The sequence below is a fragment of the Chiloscyllium plagiosum genome, chromosome 19 (genome assembly GCF_004010195.1).
Source record: "Chiloscyllium plagiosum isolate BGI_BamShark_2017 chromosome 19, ASM401019v2, whole genome shotgun sequence".
In the NCBI taxonomy this organism is placed as follows: domain Eukaryota; kingdom Metazoa; phylum Chordata; class Chondrichthyes; order Orectolobiformes; family Hemiscylliidae; genus Chiloscyllium; species Chiloscyllium plagiosum.
Window position 1 is genome coordinate 6,135,634 of NC_057728.1, and position 21,083 is coordinate 6,156,716.

Genomic DNA, 21,083 nt, shown 5'->3' on the forward strand with positions numbered 1-21,083 from the left:
ACCTAAACAGTCTTTCCAGGTGAAGCAACATTTCACCTGTACCTCCTCCAATCTTGTTTGTATTCACTGCACCCAATGTGCCTACTCTACACTGGAGAAACCAAATGCAAAATTGGAGGACACTTTACAGAACACCTCCAGTCCGTGTGCAAGCATGATCCCGACCTTCCCGTGGCCAGTCAGTCATTTTAACACAGCATCCTGCCCTTGGCATGCTACAGTGCTCCACTGAATCACAGTGCAAACTAAAGGAACAAGATCTCATCTTCAGATTAGGTACTTCTGTACTTGTGGGCCGAAGGGCCTGGTTCCATAGATTAGATTCCCTACAGTATCTTTTAAATAATCTGCCAATTTCTAACCAAAACACTCTTGGGTCTGAAGGTTTCACAAGCTGAAAAAGTTTTACACCAAGCAGTCTGAGCTTTCCCTGGTCTGTCCTGTAATCCTTGCTTCAGACTTCAGTCTGGTCTCTTCCAAAACTGCACCGAAATCTTCAAAGTTCTCGGTTTTTCCAAGCTGAAATTAATCCATGATTACTTTAAAGAGCAAGCTAATGCTTTTCAATGCTCATTCCCTGTCACAAACTCCACAGTACAATATAAACAAAATCTTTCATTAATAATGCAGGGAGTGTTGCAGTCATCTGATCAAGGGAGAGAGGATTAGGTCACATTGCTGGAAAGACACGACTTTTTTTGTTAGAACTCTTCACACAAATAATCAATCAATATCATGTTACTAGCTTTAAATCCAAACTCAAATGATATAGTCATACAGTACGGAAACACACTCTTCAGTCCAACTCATCCACACCAACCACACATCCCAATCTGAACCAGCCCCATTTGCCAGCACCCCAGACAGACACACACACAGACAGACAAAGACCCACATGCACACATATATATTGTGTGTGGTGAATTTTTTTTTTGGTACTTTCAGAGTTACATTGCACTTTGCTCAAAAACCACAGATTCTGTACATCTCTATGACTCTGTGACTCTGACCCTTCCTTGGGATTGCAGTTCTGAAGAAAGATCCCAGGCCCTGAAATGTTAACTCTGATTTCTCTCCACAGATACTGCTAGACCAGCTAAGATTTTCCAGAACTTTCAGTTTTTATCATTTTCCAGCATCCACAGTTCTTTCGTTTTGTTTTTAATTCCATATTGTACGATGTCATCTTTCAATTTTTGTTGATATTAATTCAAGTAGTAAGTTTATGTCCAAACAGACAGCTTTTCAATTTCAACTTCACTGGGGATTTCATCAGTCAGCCAGGCACACCAGTTTTTTTTCCCTTCAGTTTGAGAAGGAATGTGTTTTCTGTCTGTGCTTTTTTGAATTTAGGAGCATTGTTGCTCCCTCTATGGCTCCCTAGTCTGTGATTAAGCTCAGCATCATCGATACATCATAAAAAAGGGAATAGGTGTTTGATTTCAATGCCAATACTGTACAATGTTGCCAGTTTTACAGTTCTTCAATTTCAATACAGATCATTCAATATCTGAGGTCTTTTTTGACGCATTAAGCTCTGTTCGTATGAATCAAGGGTCCACGTGGCTCAGTCCCTGCGTGAGAGTGCAAGTGACCTTGGTTCAATTCCAGCCTCGGGCAACTGTCTGTGTGAAGTTTTCTCCCTATGTCTGTGCGGGTTTGCTCTGGTTTCCTCCTACAGTCCAAACATGTGCAGGTTAGGTGGATTGGCCATGTTAAATTGCCCATCGTATTCAGGGGTGCGTAGATGATGTAGTTTGACCATGGAAAATGCAGAGTTACAGGAATAGGGTAGGGAGTGAGTCTGGGTGGGATGCTGCTTGGAGGGTTGTTGTGGACTAGATGGACCACGTGGCCTGTTTTCAGACTGTAGGGATTCTATGAATTAGGAGCAGGATTGGGCCATTCAGCCTTCTCTTCTGTTCACTTCCTCTAGCCTTCCCTGTCATTTAATAAGAGCATGGTCAATCTGATTGTGAACGCAAATCCACATTTCTGTCTCCCCAAACAAATTCTTGACCAATAAGCAGTCAAGTTATCTACCTCTGCCTGAAAACCATTCAATGATCTTCCCTCCACTGGTCTCCAGGGAAGAGAGTTCCAAACCCAGATGATCCTCTGAGAGAAAATGAGTCATCCTCATCTACAGCTTCAATGAAAGACTACTTTTCTGAAATTGTATCCCCTGGTTTTTTTCTCTCCCAGAAAGGTAAACATGCTCTCGTCATCCACTCTGTCAATCCTTGCAGGATCTGGTATATTCTCACTCTTTTAAATCCCAAAGAATACAGACCCAGCCCATCCAGTGTTTCCTCTCTCGATGAGGGATCAATCTCAAAAATCAGTCAATTTATTCTTCTCTGAATGGCTTCCAAATGCAATTAAATTGCATTGTTGGCACAGCACAATGGCTCAGTGGTTAGCACTGCTGCCTCACAGTGCTAAGGACCTGAGTTCAATTCCAGCCTTGAGCAACTATCTGTGTGGAGTTTGCGGATTCTCCCTGTGTCTGTGTGGGTTTCCTCCGGGTGCTTCAGTTTTCTCCCACAGTACAAAGACGTGCAAGTTAGGTGAATATGCCATGCTAAATTGCCCATAGTGTTGGGTGTATTAATCAGAGGGAAATGGGACTGAGTTGGTTACTCTTCGGAGGGTTGGTGTGGACTTGTTGGGCTGAAGGGCCTGTTTCCACACTAAATCCCTTCCAAAATAAGGTGGCCAACATTGTACTCAGGACTCCAGGGGTGTGATCTTATTGACTTTCTATAAAACTGTACAAAACTTGTCTACTTTTATATTCCATTCCCCTTGTAATAAGCGTACTGCATCCATTTCTGGTCACCCTGTCATAGGAAGGGTATTATTAAGCTGGAAAGGGTTCAGAAAAGATTTACCAGGATGTTGCCAGGAATGGAGGATTTGAGTTATAAGAAGAGGCTGAATAGGCTGGAATTGTTTTCACTGGAGCACAGGCTAAGGGGTGAACTTATAGAGGTTTATAAAATAATGATTAGATTAGATTCCCTACAGTATGGAAACAGGCCCTTCGGCCCAAAGTCACACTGACCCTCCAAAGAGTAACCTACCCAGACCTGACATTTACCCCTGACTAATGCACCTAACACTATGGGCAATTTAGCATGGCCAATTCATCTAACCTGCACATCTTTGGATTGTGGGAGGAAACTGGAGCACCCAGAGGAAACCCACGCAGATATAGGGAGAATGTGCAGACTCCATACAGACAGTCACCCGAGGCCGGAATCAAACACAGGTCCCTGGCGCTATGAGGCAGCAGTGCTAACCATTGAGCTACCATGCCGCCCACGAGGGGCATGGATAGGATAAATAGACAAGGTCTTTTCCCTGAGGTGGGAGAGTCCAGAACTAGAGGACCTAGCTTTAGGTTGAGGGGGGAAAAGATATAAAAGGAACAGGAGGGCAACTTTTTCACAGAGGGTGGTGCGTGTATGGAATGAACTGCCAGAGGGAGTGGTGGAGGCTGATACAATTACAGAATTTAAAAGGCATCTGGATAGTATATGAATAGGAGGCGTTTGGAGGGATATGGACCAAGTGCTGGCAAATGGAACTAGATTAGACTAGAATATCTGGGCGACATGGACAAGTTGGACCGGAGGGTCTGTTTCCATGTTGTATATCTCTATGACTATTCACCCTCCATGCTAGCTCAAACCCTCCAGTCCCAGCAACAGCCTTGCCAATCTTTTCAGCACCCCTCTCAAGTTTAACAACATCCTTCTTACAGAAGCGAATTGCATGCAGTATTGTAAAAGTGGCTTTACTTCCTGTACAGCTTCAACATGACATCGGAACTCCTATTCTCAAATGTTCTGACCACTGAAGGTAAGCATGCCAAACATCACCTTCATCACCCTATCTACCTGTGAATCCACTATCAAGGAACTATGCACCTGTACCCCTCGGTCACTTTGTTTGGCAACACTCCCCAGTCCCCTAACATTAACCGTATAAGTCCTGCCCTGGTTTGCCTTATCAAAATGCAATACCTCACCCTTATATAAATTAAACTCCATCTGCCACTCATGGGCTCATTATCCCAGAGTACAGACGGGCCAATCTTCTTCACTGTCCATTACACAGCCTATTTTAATACCTTCTGCAAATGCACCGACCGTACCTCCTATATTCACATCCAAATAGTTTAGACAAATGAAGAAAAGCAGTGTACCCAGCACAAATCTTTGTGGCACACTGGTGGTCACAAGCCTCCAGTCCAAAAAAAAATCTCACCACCATCACCCTCTGTTTCCTACCTTCAAGCCAACTGTATCTAATCGACTAGCGCCCCCGGAACCCGTGATCTAACCTTATTTAGCAGTATACAATGTGGAACTGTGACAACCCTATAGCTTTAAGATTTTGTCCTTTTTTCTAATAACGAAGAAAAGGTTGAGATCAGTGGTGGTGATTGGTCTGCTTCAAAGCCCATATAATAAGCACTCTGTGAGGCCTCTTTTTCCCCTATAGACACAGCCTGAATGGGTGGGGTCAAGCTCCCACAGTACCAGTAGTTTTATAGTTTCAGTTTCTCCGTGGCAGCTGTTACTGGTCTTAAAGCTGGGTTTGGAAGTTGCAGTATATCTCTCCCTGCTACTCCCTCTCAAGTGTTTTCTCGATATCTTTCCTCTTGGATTGAGGAATTACCTGTGACACCATCTATTTTACGGAATTTGGCTTTTACCAAGGGTGTTACTAAATAGGAACAGTTACTGTTTAGTAGTTAAATTATCTATTATTCTGTTAGGTTCTTCCAAGAAAGGTATTCCAAATGTTTTTCTCTCTCGTCATATTTTAACTATAACATATGAATAAAAAGTCTGTTCAGCTCAACACCGAGCAGTTTGACCAATCAAATTGCATCCAGAACTCAAGACCTTTAACTTTTTTATTATTTGAAAGATAAGTGTATGTCCAGATTAGCTTCTTGATGTACTTTGAAGAGGTTTGGTCTGGTCCACAACAGAACCCTTGTTAAATGCTGCAGTGTGAGAATGTGTATAGGGTAGAAGCATGCAGGGAAAAGAATTAGGTTCTGAGTTTTGTGAAACAAGAGGTTCAGCAGAGCATGACTCAGATCAGATAAGATCTTAGTTAACAATGGGGTGTTAGAGGCAAGGATAATGGGTTAACAAGGTGGAAAAGCATTCATTACATACAGCCATTTAACAGCATTGGAAGCATTCAGTATGCAAGATCAGCTAACAAGGGGAAAAGTATCCATTGTATGAATCCAGTTAACAAGGTTAAGAACATCCATTGTATAACAGTCAAGGGCTTGGTCTCTGCTAATGATACTCATTGATTGTAACAGTCACCCCATTAATATGTACGTTGCCTCATCTGGATGCTCCTCCCTGTGAAATGACTAAATAGTTCATTGAGAAACAGCTGTTCTAGAGAAGACTGTGAACTCATGTCTCTGTGCACTTCAGCGCTCATTCTCTCTCCCTCCAAGGCCTGGAAAAAAGATGGAGCTGGTAAAACTACTGTCTCAGAGTTTGCTTCGAAGGAGGGGAAAAAAAAAACAGGACGACAACTGAAGTTCATTTAGAGAACAAGAACAGAAATTATTGGAAAAGCTCAGTAGATCTGGCAGCATCTGTGAAGAGAAATCAGAGTTAACGTTTCAGGTCGAGTGACTGTTCCTGAGAACTAAGTTCTGAGGAAGGGTCATTTGACCTGAAAAGTTAACTCTGATTTCTCTCCACAGATGCTGTGAGTTTCTCCACAGAGTTTGCTTCGAAGGAGGGGAAAAAAAAAACAGGACGACAACTGAAGTTCATTTAGAGAACAAGAACAGAAATTATTGGAAAAGCTCAGTAGATCTGGCAGCATCTGTGAAGAGAAATCAGAGTTAACGTTTCAGGTCGAGTGACTGTTCCTGAGAACTAAGTTCTGAGGAAGGGTCATTTGACCTGAAAAGTTAACTCTGATTTCTCTCCACAGATGCTGTGAGTTTCTCCACAGAGTTTGCTTCGAAGGAGGGGAAAAAAAAAACAGGACGACAACTGAAGTTCATTTAGAGAACAAGAACAGAAATTATTGGAAAAGCTCAGTAGATCTGGCAGCATCTGTGAAGAGAAATCAGAGTTAACGTTTCAGGTCGAGTGACTGTTCCTGAGAACTAAGTTCTGAGGAAGGGTCATTTGACCTGAAAAGTTAACTCTGATTTCTCTCCACAGATGCTGTGAGTTTCTCCACAGAGTTTGCTTCGAAGGAGTCTGTGGAGAGAAATCAGAGTTAACTTTTCAGGTCAAATGACCCTTCCTCAGAACTTAGTTCTCAGGAACAGTCACTCGACCTGAAACGTTAACTCTGATTTCTCTTCACAGATGCTGCCAGATCTACTGAGCTTTTCCAGCAATTTGTTTTTGATTCCGGTTTACAGCATATGCAGTTCTTTCATCTTTTACCTATATAGACGTCAACCATTCTGCCGTCATCAATTCTCTTCATCACCTCTTCACAAAACTCAATCAAGTTAGTGAGACACAATTTCACACACACAAAGTCACACTGACTATCCCTAATCAGTCCTTGCCTTTCCAAATACATATAAATCTTGTCCCTCAGAAACCCCTCCAACAACTTACCCACCATTGACCTAAGGCTCAGTGGTCTAAAGTTCCCTGGCTTTTCCTTACAGCCATTCTTAAATAATGGCACCACATTAGCCAACCTCCAGTATTCTAGCACCTCACCAGTGGCTCTCAATAATAGAGATATCTCAGCAAGGGGCCCAGCAATCTCTTCCCTAACTTCCCACAAAGTTGTGGGAAATGCCTGATCAGGTCCCAGTGATTTATCTACCTTTATGCATTTTAAGACCTCCAACACCACCTCTTCTGAATGATGGATACTTTTCAAGATATCACTATTCACTTCAAGTTCTCTAGCTCCCATGTCCTTCTGCACAGTAAATATTGATGCAAAATACTCGTTTAGTATCTCACCCATTTCCTGCTGTCCCACATGGATGGATACATTGATCTTTAAAGGGGGTCCCATTCTCTCCCTAGTTACTCTTTCGCCTTCAATGTATTTATAGAATTACACTGGATCCTCCTTATTCCTATTTGCCAAAGCTATCTCATATCCCTATTTTTGCCCTTCTGATTTTCCTCTATTATATTCCTACTTGTACTCTTCTAGGGTATCACTCAAGCCCAGCTGTCTATACCTGATTAGTGTCTCTTCCTTCATCTTGACCAGAGCCTCAATTTCTCCAGTCATCCAGCATTCCCTACACCTACTAGCCTTGGCCTTCACACTAACAGGAACATACTGTCCTGAACTCTCATTCTTAAAGGCCTCCCACTTCTCAACCATCCATTTACCAATGAGTGGCCTCCAACAATCAACTTTCCAAAGTTCTTGTCAAATTTGGCCTTCCTCCAATTTAGATTTTTTTTACATTACATTACAGTGTGGAAACAGGCCCTTCGGCCCAAACGACCCACCCATACCCTTACACTTACCCCTTACCTAACACTACGGGCAATTTAGCATGGCCAAATCACCTGACCTGCACATCTTTGGACTGTGGGAGGAAACCGGAGCACCCGGAGGAAACCCACGCAGACACCGGGAGAACGTGCAAACTCCACACAGTCGTCAGTCGCCTGAGGCTGGAATTGAACCAGGGTCTCTGGCGCTGTGAGGCAGCAGTGCTAACCACTGTGCCACCGTGCCGCCCACATTTAGAATGTTAACTTTTTGATCAGTTCTATCTTTTTCTGTAACTATTTTGAAACTAACAGAATTCTGATCATCTGTCCCAAAGTGCTTCCCTTATTGACACCTCAATCACTTGCCCTGCCTAATCTCCCAACCAGTGGTCAAATATTGCTCCTTCTCTAGTCGGTTAATCCGCATTTTGAATAAGAAAATCCAAGTACACCCAACCCTTTACACAATGATAGTCCCAAGTCTACGTTTGGATATTTAAAATCCCCTACCGTTACAACCATATAATCGTTACAGATACCAAAGATCTCCATCTCTTTCTTATTTTGAAGTTCCACCCATATAACTTCATTGGATGTTCTCCCAGGAATATCCTCCAAGTCCTCTATCACCCTTTTTTACCCTAAAACATTAAGCTGCCAGTCCTGTCCATCCTTGAGCCATATTTCTGTAATAGTTATGATAGGAACATGGGATGAAGCTAACCACGCCCCACGTTCAGCTGCTTTACCTGTCAGGCCTCTTGCATTGAAGTAAATGCCACTTAATTTATCAGGGTTACCTCGTGTCTGCCTAAACTATTAGATTTGCTCTCCTTATCTTCTATGCCGGCCTCGGTCTTTTGTCTTTGCTCATTAATCGCTTTAGTTCCCACCACACCCCTTACCAGTTTAATGCTTCACGAGTAACACTAGTACAAGGATATTAGACCCCTTCCAATTCAGTTGGAACCCATCTTCTTATAGAGGTCATTTCTATCCTTGAAGAGATCCCAAAGGTCCAAAAAAAAACCATGAATCCTTGTCCCCTGCACCAGCTCCTCAGCCACGCATTTATCTGCTCTATCCTCCTATACCTGCTCACTAGCACGCACACTGGTAGTACTCCAGATATTACAACCCTCGAGGACCTAATTTTAAACCTCCTGCCTATAGCCCCTTTGCAGAACGTCATCCCTTTCCCTATCTATGTTACTGGTACCAACATGCACAGCAATCTCCTGCTGATCACTCCCCTTTCAGAATATTCTGCACCCTCTCAAAGACATTGTTGACCCTGGTACCAATGAGGCAACATATCACTCGGATGTCTCGCTGACAACCACAGAAACATCCATCTGTGCCCCAGACTAGACAGCCCCTTATTACAGTCGATCGCTTGGAACTTGACATATCCCTCATTACAGTAGTCACAGTACCAGAAATCTCGCTGTCAGCCCTACAATGCGGAGGGGCTGAATAGCATACCTTTTGATAATGGGGATGGCCACAGGAGAGTCCTGAACTACGTAGCTATTTCTTTACCATTGCTAGCAGTCAGCCATCTACCTGACTATACCTGCAGTGTCTCCACTTTCCTGAAACTGCCATCCGCCCCATATCCTTGCTCCTGTAAACTCCTTATTGCCTCTAACTGCATCGTGAATGGATCCTTCTCACAGATATTCAGAACAGGAGCCTCTTCTCATTAGACAAACCGGTGGCTTCCCTTCACCACACTAACCTAAACAGGGGCCTTCAAAGTCCCCATCACCAAAGAGGATGGTGACAACAAATATATCAGATAAGTCTTACACCATGAACAGCTATATGGAGGACTCAACATCACAGAACGAAGAAATGTTATTTGCTTCAGAGTTAGAGACTATTCTGTCTACACTGGACTGGCTGGTATCCCATGTTCTCCCAATAACCCTACTAACTTTCTCTCCAGTTACTTCAAGATTGCACCTTGAATGATACAGTTCCTCCTCAAATACTCCCTCTGGCTAAACATTCAGCACTGTAATAAATTTCTATCAATTTTTCTCCTCACTTTGAGACAGACTGGTGACTTGTTACTGACTCAACTGAAGATACAATCTTCCACAATCAAGGCACCCAAACAAGCCAAAAAAAAAAAAGCCTCCAATAAGTCTCCTCATAGACCTACTTGATCCATGGGGAAAAAAAGCCCATGAAACTGCACACAGTCAATGCTTCACAACTCTGAACTGTGCGTAGCCTTGACTAACTTATGGAGTTGAGGTTGGATCAGAGGGTTTCCCCTACTACATATGGCTTCTTCCTTGTCATGAACCACTCTTGTTTGGTATCTCTATCTGATGGTTGGTCATCCACAGTCAGACCATTCTTTAATTAGGGTCTTGTGTATGAACACAAGAAATGGGTGAAGGAGGTTTTTTTTTAAAAAAGTATATCATTCAAGGAATGCAGGCATTACTGTTGGACCAACATTTATTGCCCATCCCAAACTGATATTGAAGGTTTTGATGAGCTTTTTTCTTGAACGTTGTAATCTGTTTGAAGTAGATGTGTGTACACACATGCAATGCTGTGAGGAGAGTATTCCAGGATTTTGACTCAACAGTGAAGGAACAGTGATTATTTCTAAGTCAGGATGGTAGTAGTAGCTTGGAGGGTAACTTGCAGATGGTGATGTTCCCAAGTATCTGTTGCCCTTATCCTTCCAGGCAGAAGTGATTGTGCATTTGGAAGGTGCTGTCTAAACAGCCTTGGTAAATTTAAGCAGTGCATCTTGGAGATAGTATCCACAATCGCTACTGAGCATTAGTGGTGGAGGCTTGTAGATGTTGTGCTAATCAAGCAGGCTACGCTATCCTGTATGATGTCAAGCTTTTTGAATGTTGTTGGAGCTGCACCCATCCAGGCAAGTAGGGAGTATTCCAACACACTCCTTACTTGTGCCTTGTAGGTGATGGACAGGCTTGGGGAGTCAGGAGGGGAGTTGCTTGCTGCAATATTCCTAGCTTCTGACCTGCTCTTGTAGCCCATCTTTACATAGAAAGTCCAATTCAGTTAAGCCAGATCTGCCATTCAAGAGGAGAAGAGAAGAACGAGACAAACATCCAGTCATTAGGATAGAGTTTTTTTTTTAAACCTACTGGTTGCAAGAATGGTGCCTGCAATGTTTCTGGAAAACAGGAAGTACCCTGGAGAATATATTTCTGTCCCTCACACCAATATTTAATGCACAGTACGCACCTAGGTCATCAATTAACATCTGATCCTGAAGATTAATATCATTTGGAATATCCTTAACCCTACATTCCAGGATACAAACCAGAAACTCTGCTCTTAAACACAGCAGAGAACAATAGATGGAACAAGGAGTTTCCAGAATTCAAACAAACACTCGTCTTTCCAGCCAACAGACAGCATGAAGAATTCTCCCAATGAAGCAGTGGCTCAGATTAATTGCCCTAACATGCTCATGAACACTATTTAGGTTTCAATGCAACTCCCACATATAATGAACTAACCACTCCCAATATTAAATGCTGACCAAGGTTTTACATACTTGAACATCGAGATCTGTGGCAATGATTTGCTGTGATGTACAATAACAACAGATTTCAAATGCTCTCCTCCCCTTCAAGCTGCAATAATGGGTTTCAATACACACCTTCCACTTGACTTACTGGCTGCCAAATAAGTTAATGATGCAAACATACAAGTTCTGCTTTTAATAAGCATCCCGCAGCACATTGGGGTTGACAATGTGTACCTTCTATGTGACATACTGCTGCTACTCGCCACTGTGCCTGAAACAGCAGCTTCCAAACCGGTGAACTCTACAAACTAAAAAGGACAACAGCAATAGATACAATGGAACACCACCAACTGCAATTTCACCTTGTGAACACAGAACAGCACCGTTTGCCCAATTTCCCCTCCCTACTTGTGTTTTTTAATTTTTTTTGTTATTTACTTTCAGGATGTGGGCATCTCTGGCTAGGCAAAGCATTTATTGCCCATCCTTACATTGCCCAGAAGGCAGTTAAGAGTCAACCACATTGCTATGGGTCTGAAGTCACATATAGTCCAGACCAAATAAGGATGGCAGATTTCCTTCCCTAAAAGTGCATTAATGAACCAGATGGGTTTTTCTGACTATCATTTCACAGACATGATTAGATCCTTAATTCCAGATTCTTGTCAAATTTGGATTCCACTATCGGCCATGGAGGGATGTTATCCTGGGTCTCCAGAATACTAACTGAGCTTCTGGATTAACATTTTCTAGGAGAAAGTGAGGACTGCAGATGCTGGAAATCAGAGATGAAAATGTGTTGCTGGAAAAGTGCAGCAGGTCAGGCAGCATCCAGGGAACAGGAGAATCGACATTACGGGCATGAGCCCTTCTTCAGGAAGGGCTGAAGGGCTCATGCCCGAAACGTCAATTCTCCTGTTCCCTGGATGCTGCCTGACCTGCTGCGCTTTTCCAGCAACACATTTTCAGCTTCTGGATTAACAATCTAGCAATAATACCACTGGGCCATTGCCCCACTTTCTGTCTGTCTGCATGTGTAGGCAGAAGGTTTGCAGAGGTTTAGAACATTAATTTATAGAATGTACTTTGCTTAATGCTCTATCCATGGCTAGAATCTACTGACTACCAATAAGTAGTGATTTCTTGATAAAGAACTGAAACCTGTCAAAATCTTTCTATTAACCTGGATCCTAAATTTAGATTTTTTTTGGATATTTGTGTTTTTCTTTTAAAAATCCTTCAACTTTTGTAATGACTCCAGGAATAGCAGAGCTCAACTTCCAGAGAACTACCCCCCCCCAGGAATAAGGTGTAATAGTACCTCCTCATAGTTGCAAAAATGTCATTAATTCCAGATTCTTTGTCAAATTTTAAGGTGAAGGGTGGAAGGTATAGGGGAGATGTCAGGGGTGGGTTCTTTACCCAGAGAGTGGTGGGGGCATGGAATGCGCTGCCTGTGGGAGTGGTAGAGTCAGAATCTTTGGTGACCTTTAAGCGGCAATTGGATAGGTACATGGATGGGTGCTTAAGCTAGGACAAATGTTCGGCACAACATCGTGGGCCGAAGAGCCTGTTCTGTGCTGTATTGTTCTATGTTTTATGTTCTAACCCCCCAAACTCAGTTCTTAAAACTGAAACCTTTGTTTTCCTGGTCATTTCCATGGATGCAAAGGCCACCTGGAAGTTTCACAACTAATTCTTATCAACTGCAAAGAAACCATATTTGAACAAATGATGAGTGCATGTGAGAAATGAAACCACAACCTTCGGACTCAGACTGGAGCACACAACCTAGGCTGACATTATGTGCAGGACTGATGCCTGCTCTCACAAGTGAGCAGAGCAGAGCTCAAATAGTAGCAGAAATCTCTCCGGCATCAAGGGTAACATTAATCCCCCAAACAATATTATTAAATGGGGGATCTATTCATTTATCACACTATTTGTCTTTGCTCTGTACAAGTTGGCAACTGTAAATTTCAGAATTACCACACAGAAGGCAGTGGAACCATGCTGTATACACATAAATTTATTCATCAGACCACACAGAGTACACAGCCTGTACTGAGTCTACTGGTCCCAGCAAGTGTTCTATGGCTGCCTCAAGAAAGTGGCCCTTTCCGAATCCAGACCACTGCTGGTTATCTCTGCATGGTCAGGTCAAAATCTGCCAGTTTGCTACTCCATACAGAGCCAGCATTCACTGCTTAGGCTAAGAAACAAGAGAGAGAGGAGGACAGTCAGCAGAACTATAATACAGCAAGATTCCAATCTTTTCATTGGAGGGTTGGAAGGAGGAAAGGGCAGAAATTGGTGGAGGCCGTTTGAGCAGTCCCTTGTAAAAGCATCAAGTTACAAGTCAAATAAAACCAAAAGGAATGGATGTGCAATGATTAAACATGATGTCAGGTGTCTGGTCCTAGGACACACTGTTTAGCGTGTGTGTGCGTGTGGCCATTCGACATCTCTGCTGGATACCCATGATAGGGTTAGCGTTACAGTTCGAATGACTCTGCTGCCAGTCTCATTTGCAGTCTCCCAGAGGCAACACACAGGTTCATAAACTGAAAGGCACTAAATGTGGAGAGCACCACATACCTTCCCCTTACCCATTGTATCATTCTAGGTAGCACTTTTATAGTTTCCATTCCTTAAAAAAAAACCTCAACAGCACATACGATTGTCCAGAATGGAGTCAGTGGCCTGAGCCCATGTCACGGAGGATGGAGTCTGTGAGCATCCAAGTCATATAACAGATAATGGTGAAACAAACTCAGTATTTTGCAACTACTCCAACTGACCAGGCATCAAGCACCAGTCCTGCTTAACACAGATTACACTCCACTCAAACACAAGCACCTCTCACCTGGTTGAATTTCTCATCTGTGCTGCTGGGCACTTCAGTCGTGTCCTTGACAAAATAGTTGTCGATGATATCTGGCTGCCTGCATTCCTGATGGCAAACCGGACAGCGGATCACACCAACTGCAGGAAAGAAAAGGAGACGAAACACAGAATTACAAACATCGTTCACAGTTCGCTTCATTCAGAATTTGTAGGAGAGGCTCAGCGAGACCTAGAGTCTTCCCAAGCTCAGCCCAATCACCAATTGTAGGAACCATCTTCTGTGTTATGTGATTCCTGATTTTGTTGCAACTTCCTCAAAATGAGTTCACATGATTTTTAAAAAACATCCAAAGTGAAAAGGTCTCACAGATATCAAAGGGAGCCAAGTTAGCAATCATTCACCACAAACTAGTTAAAAAGTATAAGGTATGAAAAATAGCACCAACTTTAAGTGCATTTAAATGGCCATTGGATAAATATATGGATGAAAATGGACTATTGTACAATAGATGGGCTTCAGAGCGATTTCACGGGTCGGTGCAACACCGAGGGCCAAAGGGCCTGAACTGCGCTGGAAAGTTCTATGTTCTAATAGATCACTCAGGTGTGCTATGCTGCTTGTTCACCATTGCCCTGTACATTTTCTTCTTTCAGGTTATGTAACTCATTAAAGTGACTATTCAATCTGCTTCCACCATCCTTTCAGGAAGCACATTAAAGATTACAATAACTTGCTGCATAAAACCTTTTCATTTTCTCTTTAGTTCTCCAATCGTATTCTCCAGTTCTAAGCCTGCTGTCACTGAAAACAAAGTTTGTCCTTACTGACTGGGTTCAGCCCTTCAGAACTGACCACCTCTACATTAAGTAGTACTTTCCCAATTTTCTACCGTTTGCTGTTCAGAATTGGAGAAAACTGGAAAATAAGCAGGACGCTCCAACTAGAGCTCCTCCACTCCTTCTGTTTATTTCCAGTTTCCTTTTTTTTTTCCCTACCATTTTGGAGTTTTCTCTTTAAATAGGGTAGGCTGCAAGCCCGAGCAGTGTGGGGGATGGCCAGCAGGCTGCAGGCCCGAGCGGTGTGGGGGATGGCCAGCAGGCTGCAGGCCCGAGCGGTGTGGGGGGATGGCCAGCAGGCTGCAGGACCATGAAGAGCAGGGACAACAGGCGGGCTGCAGGTCTACAGAGCGGGGATGGCTGGCGAGCTGCAAGCCTACGCAGAGCAGGGATGGCCAGCAGATGGGAGGCCCGAGTGCAGCACAGACAGCCAGATGGCAATTCAATTCACACCAATAATAAATCAACAAAGAGTGGCTGATTTCACTGGACTTTGGAAAGTCTAAGGGCTCTGACAACATCCCAACAAAAGGTTGTGCTCTAGAATTAGTGATATTCCTCTGATCAAGTTGTTTCAATACATCTACAACATTGGCATTTCACTACCAATAGAGAAATTTGCCCAGGTATGTCCTGGACACAAAAAGTAGGACACATCCAACTCAGCCAATTACCGCCCCAGTCTACTCTCAATCAGCAAACTGATGCAAGGGGTCATTAGTTCTTTCTAATAGCCTTTACACTGGAATAACCTATTCATCGACACTCACCGAGTTTCGACCAGAGCCATATGGCTCCTGACCCTACTACACACCGTCTCATTCCAAACTTGGCCAAAAAAAAAAAGACGCAAGGCGAGAGTGTGACTGGTCAGCATCAAAGCCGCATCTGTCAGAGTACGGTATCAAGGAGTCCTAGCAACAACGAAGACAATGAGAATCAGGAAAAAGCTTATGGCAAATTTCCCCATGAGAGATTGGTTATCAAGGTTAGATCTCATGGAATACAAGGAGAACTAGCCATCTGGATACAGAAGGCTCAAACGATGGTGGTGGAGCATTGCTTTTCAGACTGGAGGCCTGTGACCAGTGGAGTGCCACAAGGATCAGTGCTGGGTTCCCTATTTTCCGTCATTTATTTAAATGAGCTGGATGAGAACATAGGCTGTATAGTTAGTAAATTTGCAGATGACACCAAAATTGGTGGTGTAGTGGGCATCTCTTTCATGCAGAGGGTGATGAGTGTATGGAATGAGCTGCCAGAGGAAGTGGAGGAGGCTGGTACAATTACAGCATTTAAGAGGCATCTGGATGGGTAAATGAATAGGAAGCGCTTGGAGGGATATGGGCCAAGTGCTGGCAAATGGGGCTAGACTAGGTTACGATATCTGGTTGGACTGAAGGGTCTGTTTCTGTGCTGTACATCTGTGACTGTGTGACTGATTTGCTGTGCTATAATACCTACCTCAGAAAAAAAGATGGTTGTGCTTTTTTGGAGATCAAATCAGTCTCCAAGTATCACTACAGGAGTTCCTCCGGGTAGTGCCCGGAAAATGCCATTCTTAGCTGATTCAATGGTCTTCCCGCAAATCATAAAAGTTCAGGAGTGGAGAATCATCTGCCCAGCACTATTGACCGGCAGGAAAAGCTCTCAAATGAACTGGTCAATGGTCAACCCCTTGTGTAATCCGACTCTTCAACATAGGCCATTATCCTCAGTCAACACATTAACCCAAAAGAAAACTTGGAATCGTTCCATACCAAGTTCAATGATCACCTGGGGTAACTACCTAGATGTAGGCACCACTGATCATCTATTAAAACTAAATCCATAAAGAAAACTATATCACAGCTGCACAAGCAAAGTTTTAATATCTTCTCACTCCAGGCAAATTGCTGTTACAAAAGCAGCATTAAAAAAACATGCAGAATAGCATTCACTGAATCTTAAATAGCAGCGAAAAAATAGACTGGAGAGCCTCAGGCATAAACAAACAAGCAGTTTGGAAGGAGCAGTTAATTTGTCCAGCAAATACAAAAGGAAAATGAGGTGCCTTCTACAAAATTTAATTTTCTTGATCAAACAGGAGCTTTCAATCAAATGTTTTCATTGCTTTTAGTACGGTCACCTTGCTGACTGCTTCTTCACTTCCTAGGCCTTCCAGACAAATCCAGCCCTCCACTGCACTCCAACCCAACTCCATATAGAAGAGGGCTTAAAAGATTCTTAGTGTTTCATCCGGACCTCTCTCTAAAGCCATCACAACCACCCAAATTCTCTTCCCTCAGAATCCAACAATGAGCTATCCACTTGTTCCTGTCATTCAGTCGTTGGCAATCATCTCTTCAGTACTACTTCACCTTACCGCAGAACACTCACCATAGACCAAATCGGTTTCTTTTGTGACCCTCAAAACTCTACTCGCTGGTTGCCTCATAATACCTCACTCAATTAACAGATTATGGCGTTGTGGAACTGGAAGAGCCATCTAACTGGACTAAAATGTTAACCATGTCCTTCTCTCCACAGATGTTGTCAGACCTTAGACCACAAGACTAAGAGGTAGGGGCAGAATTAGGCTATTTGGCACATTGAGTCTTCGCTGCCACTTGACAACGGCTGATACATTGCTCAATTCCATTCTCTTGCCTCCCCTCATAACCCTTGATCCCCTTGCTCATCAAGAACCTATTTATATATTCAATGACTTGGCCTCCATGGCCTTCTGTGGAAGCCAGATTCACCACCCTCAGGTAATGTCGCCACGGGGGACAGCACCTTTCATGGTAATCTCAGTGTGAGGAAATGAACACATGCTGTTGATATCACACTGCACTGTAAACCAGCCCTCCAGCCAATTGAGCAAAAAAAAAGACATTGCTGAGTTTCTCCAGTGTTGTGTTTCTTTCAGATTTTCAGCATCTGCAGTATTTTGCATTTATTCCAAAATTAGTACTGCTCAGCATGACTTCACATGCAACAACAACTCTAAGTTAAGAAACTGTCAGCGTAAAGAGGGATTTTGGGCAGACCTTATGGACTACGATAAACCAGTATGTGCTTGTGGTTTTGCTGCAGTTTGATAATAGGATTGTCAGCATCTTCAACTTCTGCAAAGACTGAAACACCAATTGTGTTTCCCCTCCCTCTCCACTTCACCAGTGAGCTACAAATACTTTGCAAATCTAACATCGCCATTCACAAGCATGTTGTTTTTCCAAGTAAATCCAAACCATCGCAGCTCTGAAACATGGGATCTAAAGCAGCCCAGAGCTTAAATGAGTGCATGCCACAACGGCACCTCATCTATTATTTTCCTCAGAGGGTGGAGTATGTTTGAAATTCCCTTCCCAAAAGTGCAGTAGATGCAGAACCTTTAGGCAGGGCTTGATAGATTCTTGATTACCAAGGGGATGAAAGAACATCCAGGTATACAGGAATGTGGAGTTGAGGTTAAAATCAGATTGGCCTGATCTTATTGAAAGATGGGAGCAAGCAGAGTGGCCTACTCTAATTTCTTGTTCATATGTTCATAAACGGAGTTAAGTCTTGGGATTACTCCAAGCGCCCCATCCCTTAAGGCTACGAATCAGAAGGTTTAAATAGTGAGGGCTGAAAGAAAGCCTTCTATTTAAGTTTAAAAAAAAAATCACACAATACCAGGTTATAGTCCAACCTAGTGGTGTTGTGAGATTTTTAAACTTTGTACACTCCAGTCCAACACCGGCATCTCCAAACAATTCCATTTAAGTAGCAACCTCATGTCATAAGATCAGAAACACTGGCATTCTGGGTGGACAAAGTTAAAACAAAATCACAACACTAGGTTATAGTCCTACAGGTTTAATTGGAAGCACTAGCTTTCAAAACACCACTCCTTCATCAGGTTGTTGTGGAGGACACAATTATAAAGACAGAATTTATAGCAAAAGTTTACAGTGTGATGTAACTGAAATTATACATTGAAAAATACTTGATTGTTTGTTGCATCTTTCATCTGTTCGAATACCATGATAGTTTCACTTCTTTCATATGTAAATCACAAAAAACTTTTTTTTTTTTTAAAAAGTTGCTTTCTCAGGTAGACTGTAACAATCGGTGTTAGCTAGACAATATGTTGAAGGTGTTAGAGCCCTGGGTAAGTTCCATACCCAGAGGGTGGGCCTCAACCAGGACCTTCAGTTCATGTCACACTACAGGTGACCCATTGCACTACACACACACACACACACACACACACACACACAGGCACCCTTAGACCACTGTTGTGGTTCTGTTCGCCAAGCTGGAAATTTGTGTTGCAGACGTTTCGTCCCCTGTCTAGGTGACATCCTTAGTGCTTGGGAGCCTCCTGTGAAGCGCTTCTGTGATCTTTCCTCCAGCATTTATAGTGATTTGAATCTGCTGCTTCCGTTTGTCAGTTCCAGCTGTCCGCTGCAGTGGTCAGTATATTGGGTCCAGGTCGATGTGCTGATTGATTGAATCTGTGGATGAGTGCCATGCCTCTAGGAATTCCCTGGCTGTTCTCTGTTTGGCTTGTCCTATAATAGTAGTGTTGTCCCAGTCAAATTCATGTTGCTTGTCATCTGCGTGTGTGGCTACTAAGGATAGCTGGTCGTGTCGTTTCGTGGCTAGTTGGTGTTCATGGATGCGGATCGTTAGCCGTCTTCCTGTTTATCCTATGTAGTGTTTTGTGCAGTCCTTGCATGGGATTTTGTACACTACATTGGTTTTGCTCATGCTGGGTATTGAGTCCTTCGTTCTGGTGAGTTATTGTCTGAGAGTGGCTGTTGGTTTGTGTGCTGTTACGACTGGGACAACACTACTATTATAAGACAAGCCAAGCAGAGAACAGCCAGGGAATTCCTACAGGCATGGCACTCATCCACAGATTCAATCAATAAGCACATCGACCTGGACCCAATATACCGACCACTGCAGCGGACAGCTGGAACTGACAACCGGAAGCAGCAGATTCAAACCACTATAAATGCTGGAGGAAACATCACAGAAGCGCTTCACAGGAGGCTCCCAACAATGAGGATGTCACCTAGACAGGGGACGAAACGTCTGCAACACAAATTCCCAGCTCGGCGAACAGAACCATAACAACGAGCAACCGAGCTACAAATCTTCTCAGACTTTGAACCCTTAGATCACTCTACACTCACGCATACACATATACACTCAACCCCCCACCTCAGACAGACAGACAGATAGACAGACAGATACACACACACACAGTCCTACAGACAGACAATCCCACTCTCTCACAAGCACCCCCTCACAGACTTAAGACACTACACTCACACACAAAGACCCACACACATATTTTGTGGGGTGAATTTGCACTTGCAGAGTTACATTGTACTTTGCTCAAAAACATGAATTCTTATCTCACTTTTTAGATTAGAATCAGTCTAACAGACAGAACACAGAAGGCTAACACCTTCAACATACAGCTAACACCAATTGTTACAGTTAACCCGAGAAAGCAACATTTTAAAAAAAGGTTTTGTGATTTACAGATGAAAGAAGTGAAACTATCATGGGATTCGAACAGATGAAAACAAGGTATTTTTCAATGTATAATTTCAGTTACATCACACTATTAAACTTTTGCTATAAATTCAGTGTCGTACAATTGTGTACACCACAACTACACGATGAAGGGGTGGCGCTCCGAAAGCTACTGCTTCCATTAAACCTGTTGGACTATAACCCAGTGTTGTGTGATTTTTAACTTTGTACACCCCAGTCCAACACCGGCATCTCCAAAATCATTCTGGGTGGAAGAATCAATATTGACATGTCAAATAGTTCTATGTGCAAAAGGGGCCCAACCCTTAGGTGTCAATCAGATGAAAAACACAAAGATGGGAGGATATTCAACCAATGAACACTAGGAGCCAGTATAACAGTTTGTCAGGAATAGCTACATCTGACTGATCAAATTTTACGATTACTAAACAGATAAGGAGAGTCCAACACTGGCATCTCCAAAATCATTCTGGGTGGAAGAATCAATATTGACATGTCAAATAGTTCTATGTGCAGTGGAGCCCAACCCTTAGGTGTCAATCAGATGAAAAACACAAACATGGGAGGATATTCAACCAATGAACACTAGGAGCCAGTATAACAGTTTGTCAGGAATAGCTACATCTGACTGATCAAATTTTACGATTACTAAACAGATAAGGAGTTAGTGATAATGATGACGACTTTAGGCCTGCATTGCTGGCATCTCAAATGAAAACACACAAACCACCATTTCAAAAGGGAATAGAACTTGGTCATCTAGATTAAGAGATTGTGTAGTTTCATACTTTACATGGGAGGGTGTCTTGCGGCTTCAGACCATGTGACATTTT

The 21,083-nt window shown here is 43.0% G+C and overlaps 1 protein-coding gene across 4 annotated transcripts in view; it reads right to left on the minus strand.

Moving 5' to 3' along the window:
• Positions 1-21,083, minus strand: part of LOC122559487 (E3 ubiquitin-protein ligase TRIM33-like) — a 113,204-nt gene that overhangs the window by 56,379 nt on the left and 35,742 nt on the right. For all 4 annotated transcript variants that reach the window (XM_043708987.1, XM_043708988.1, XM_043708989.1 and 1 more), the window contains exon 2: positions 13,892-14,010. In XM_043708987.1, coding sequence (XP_043564922.1) covers positions 13,892-14,010 — 119 coding nt within the window. The remainder of the gene's footprint in view (positions 1-13,891; positions 14,011-21,083) is intronic.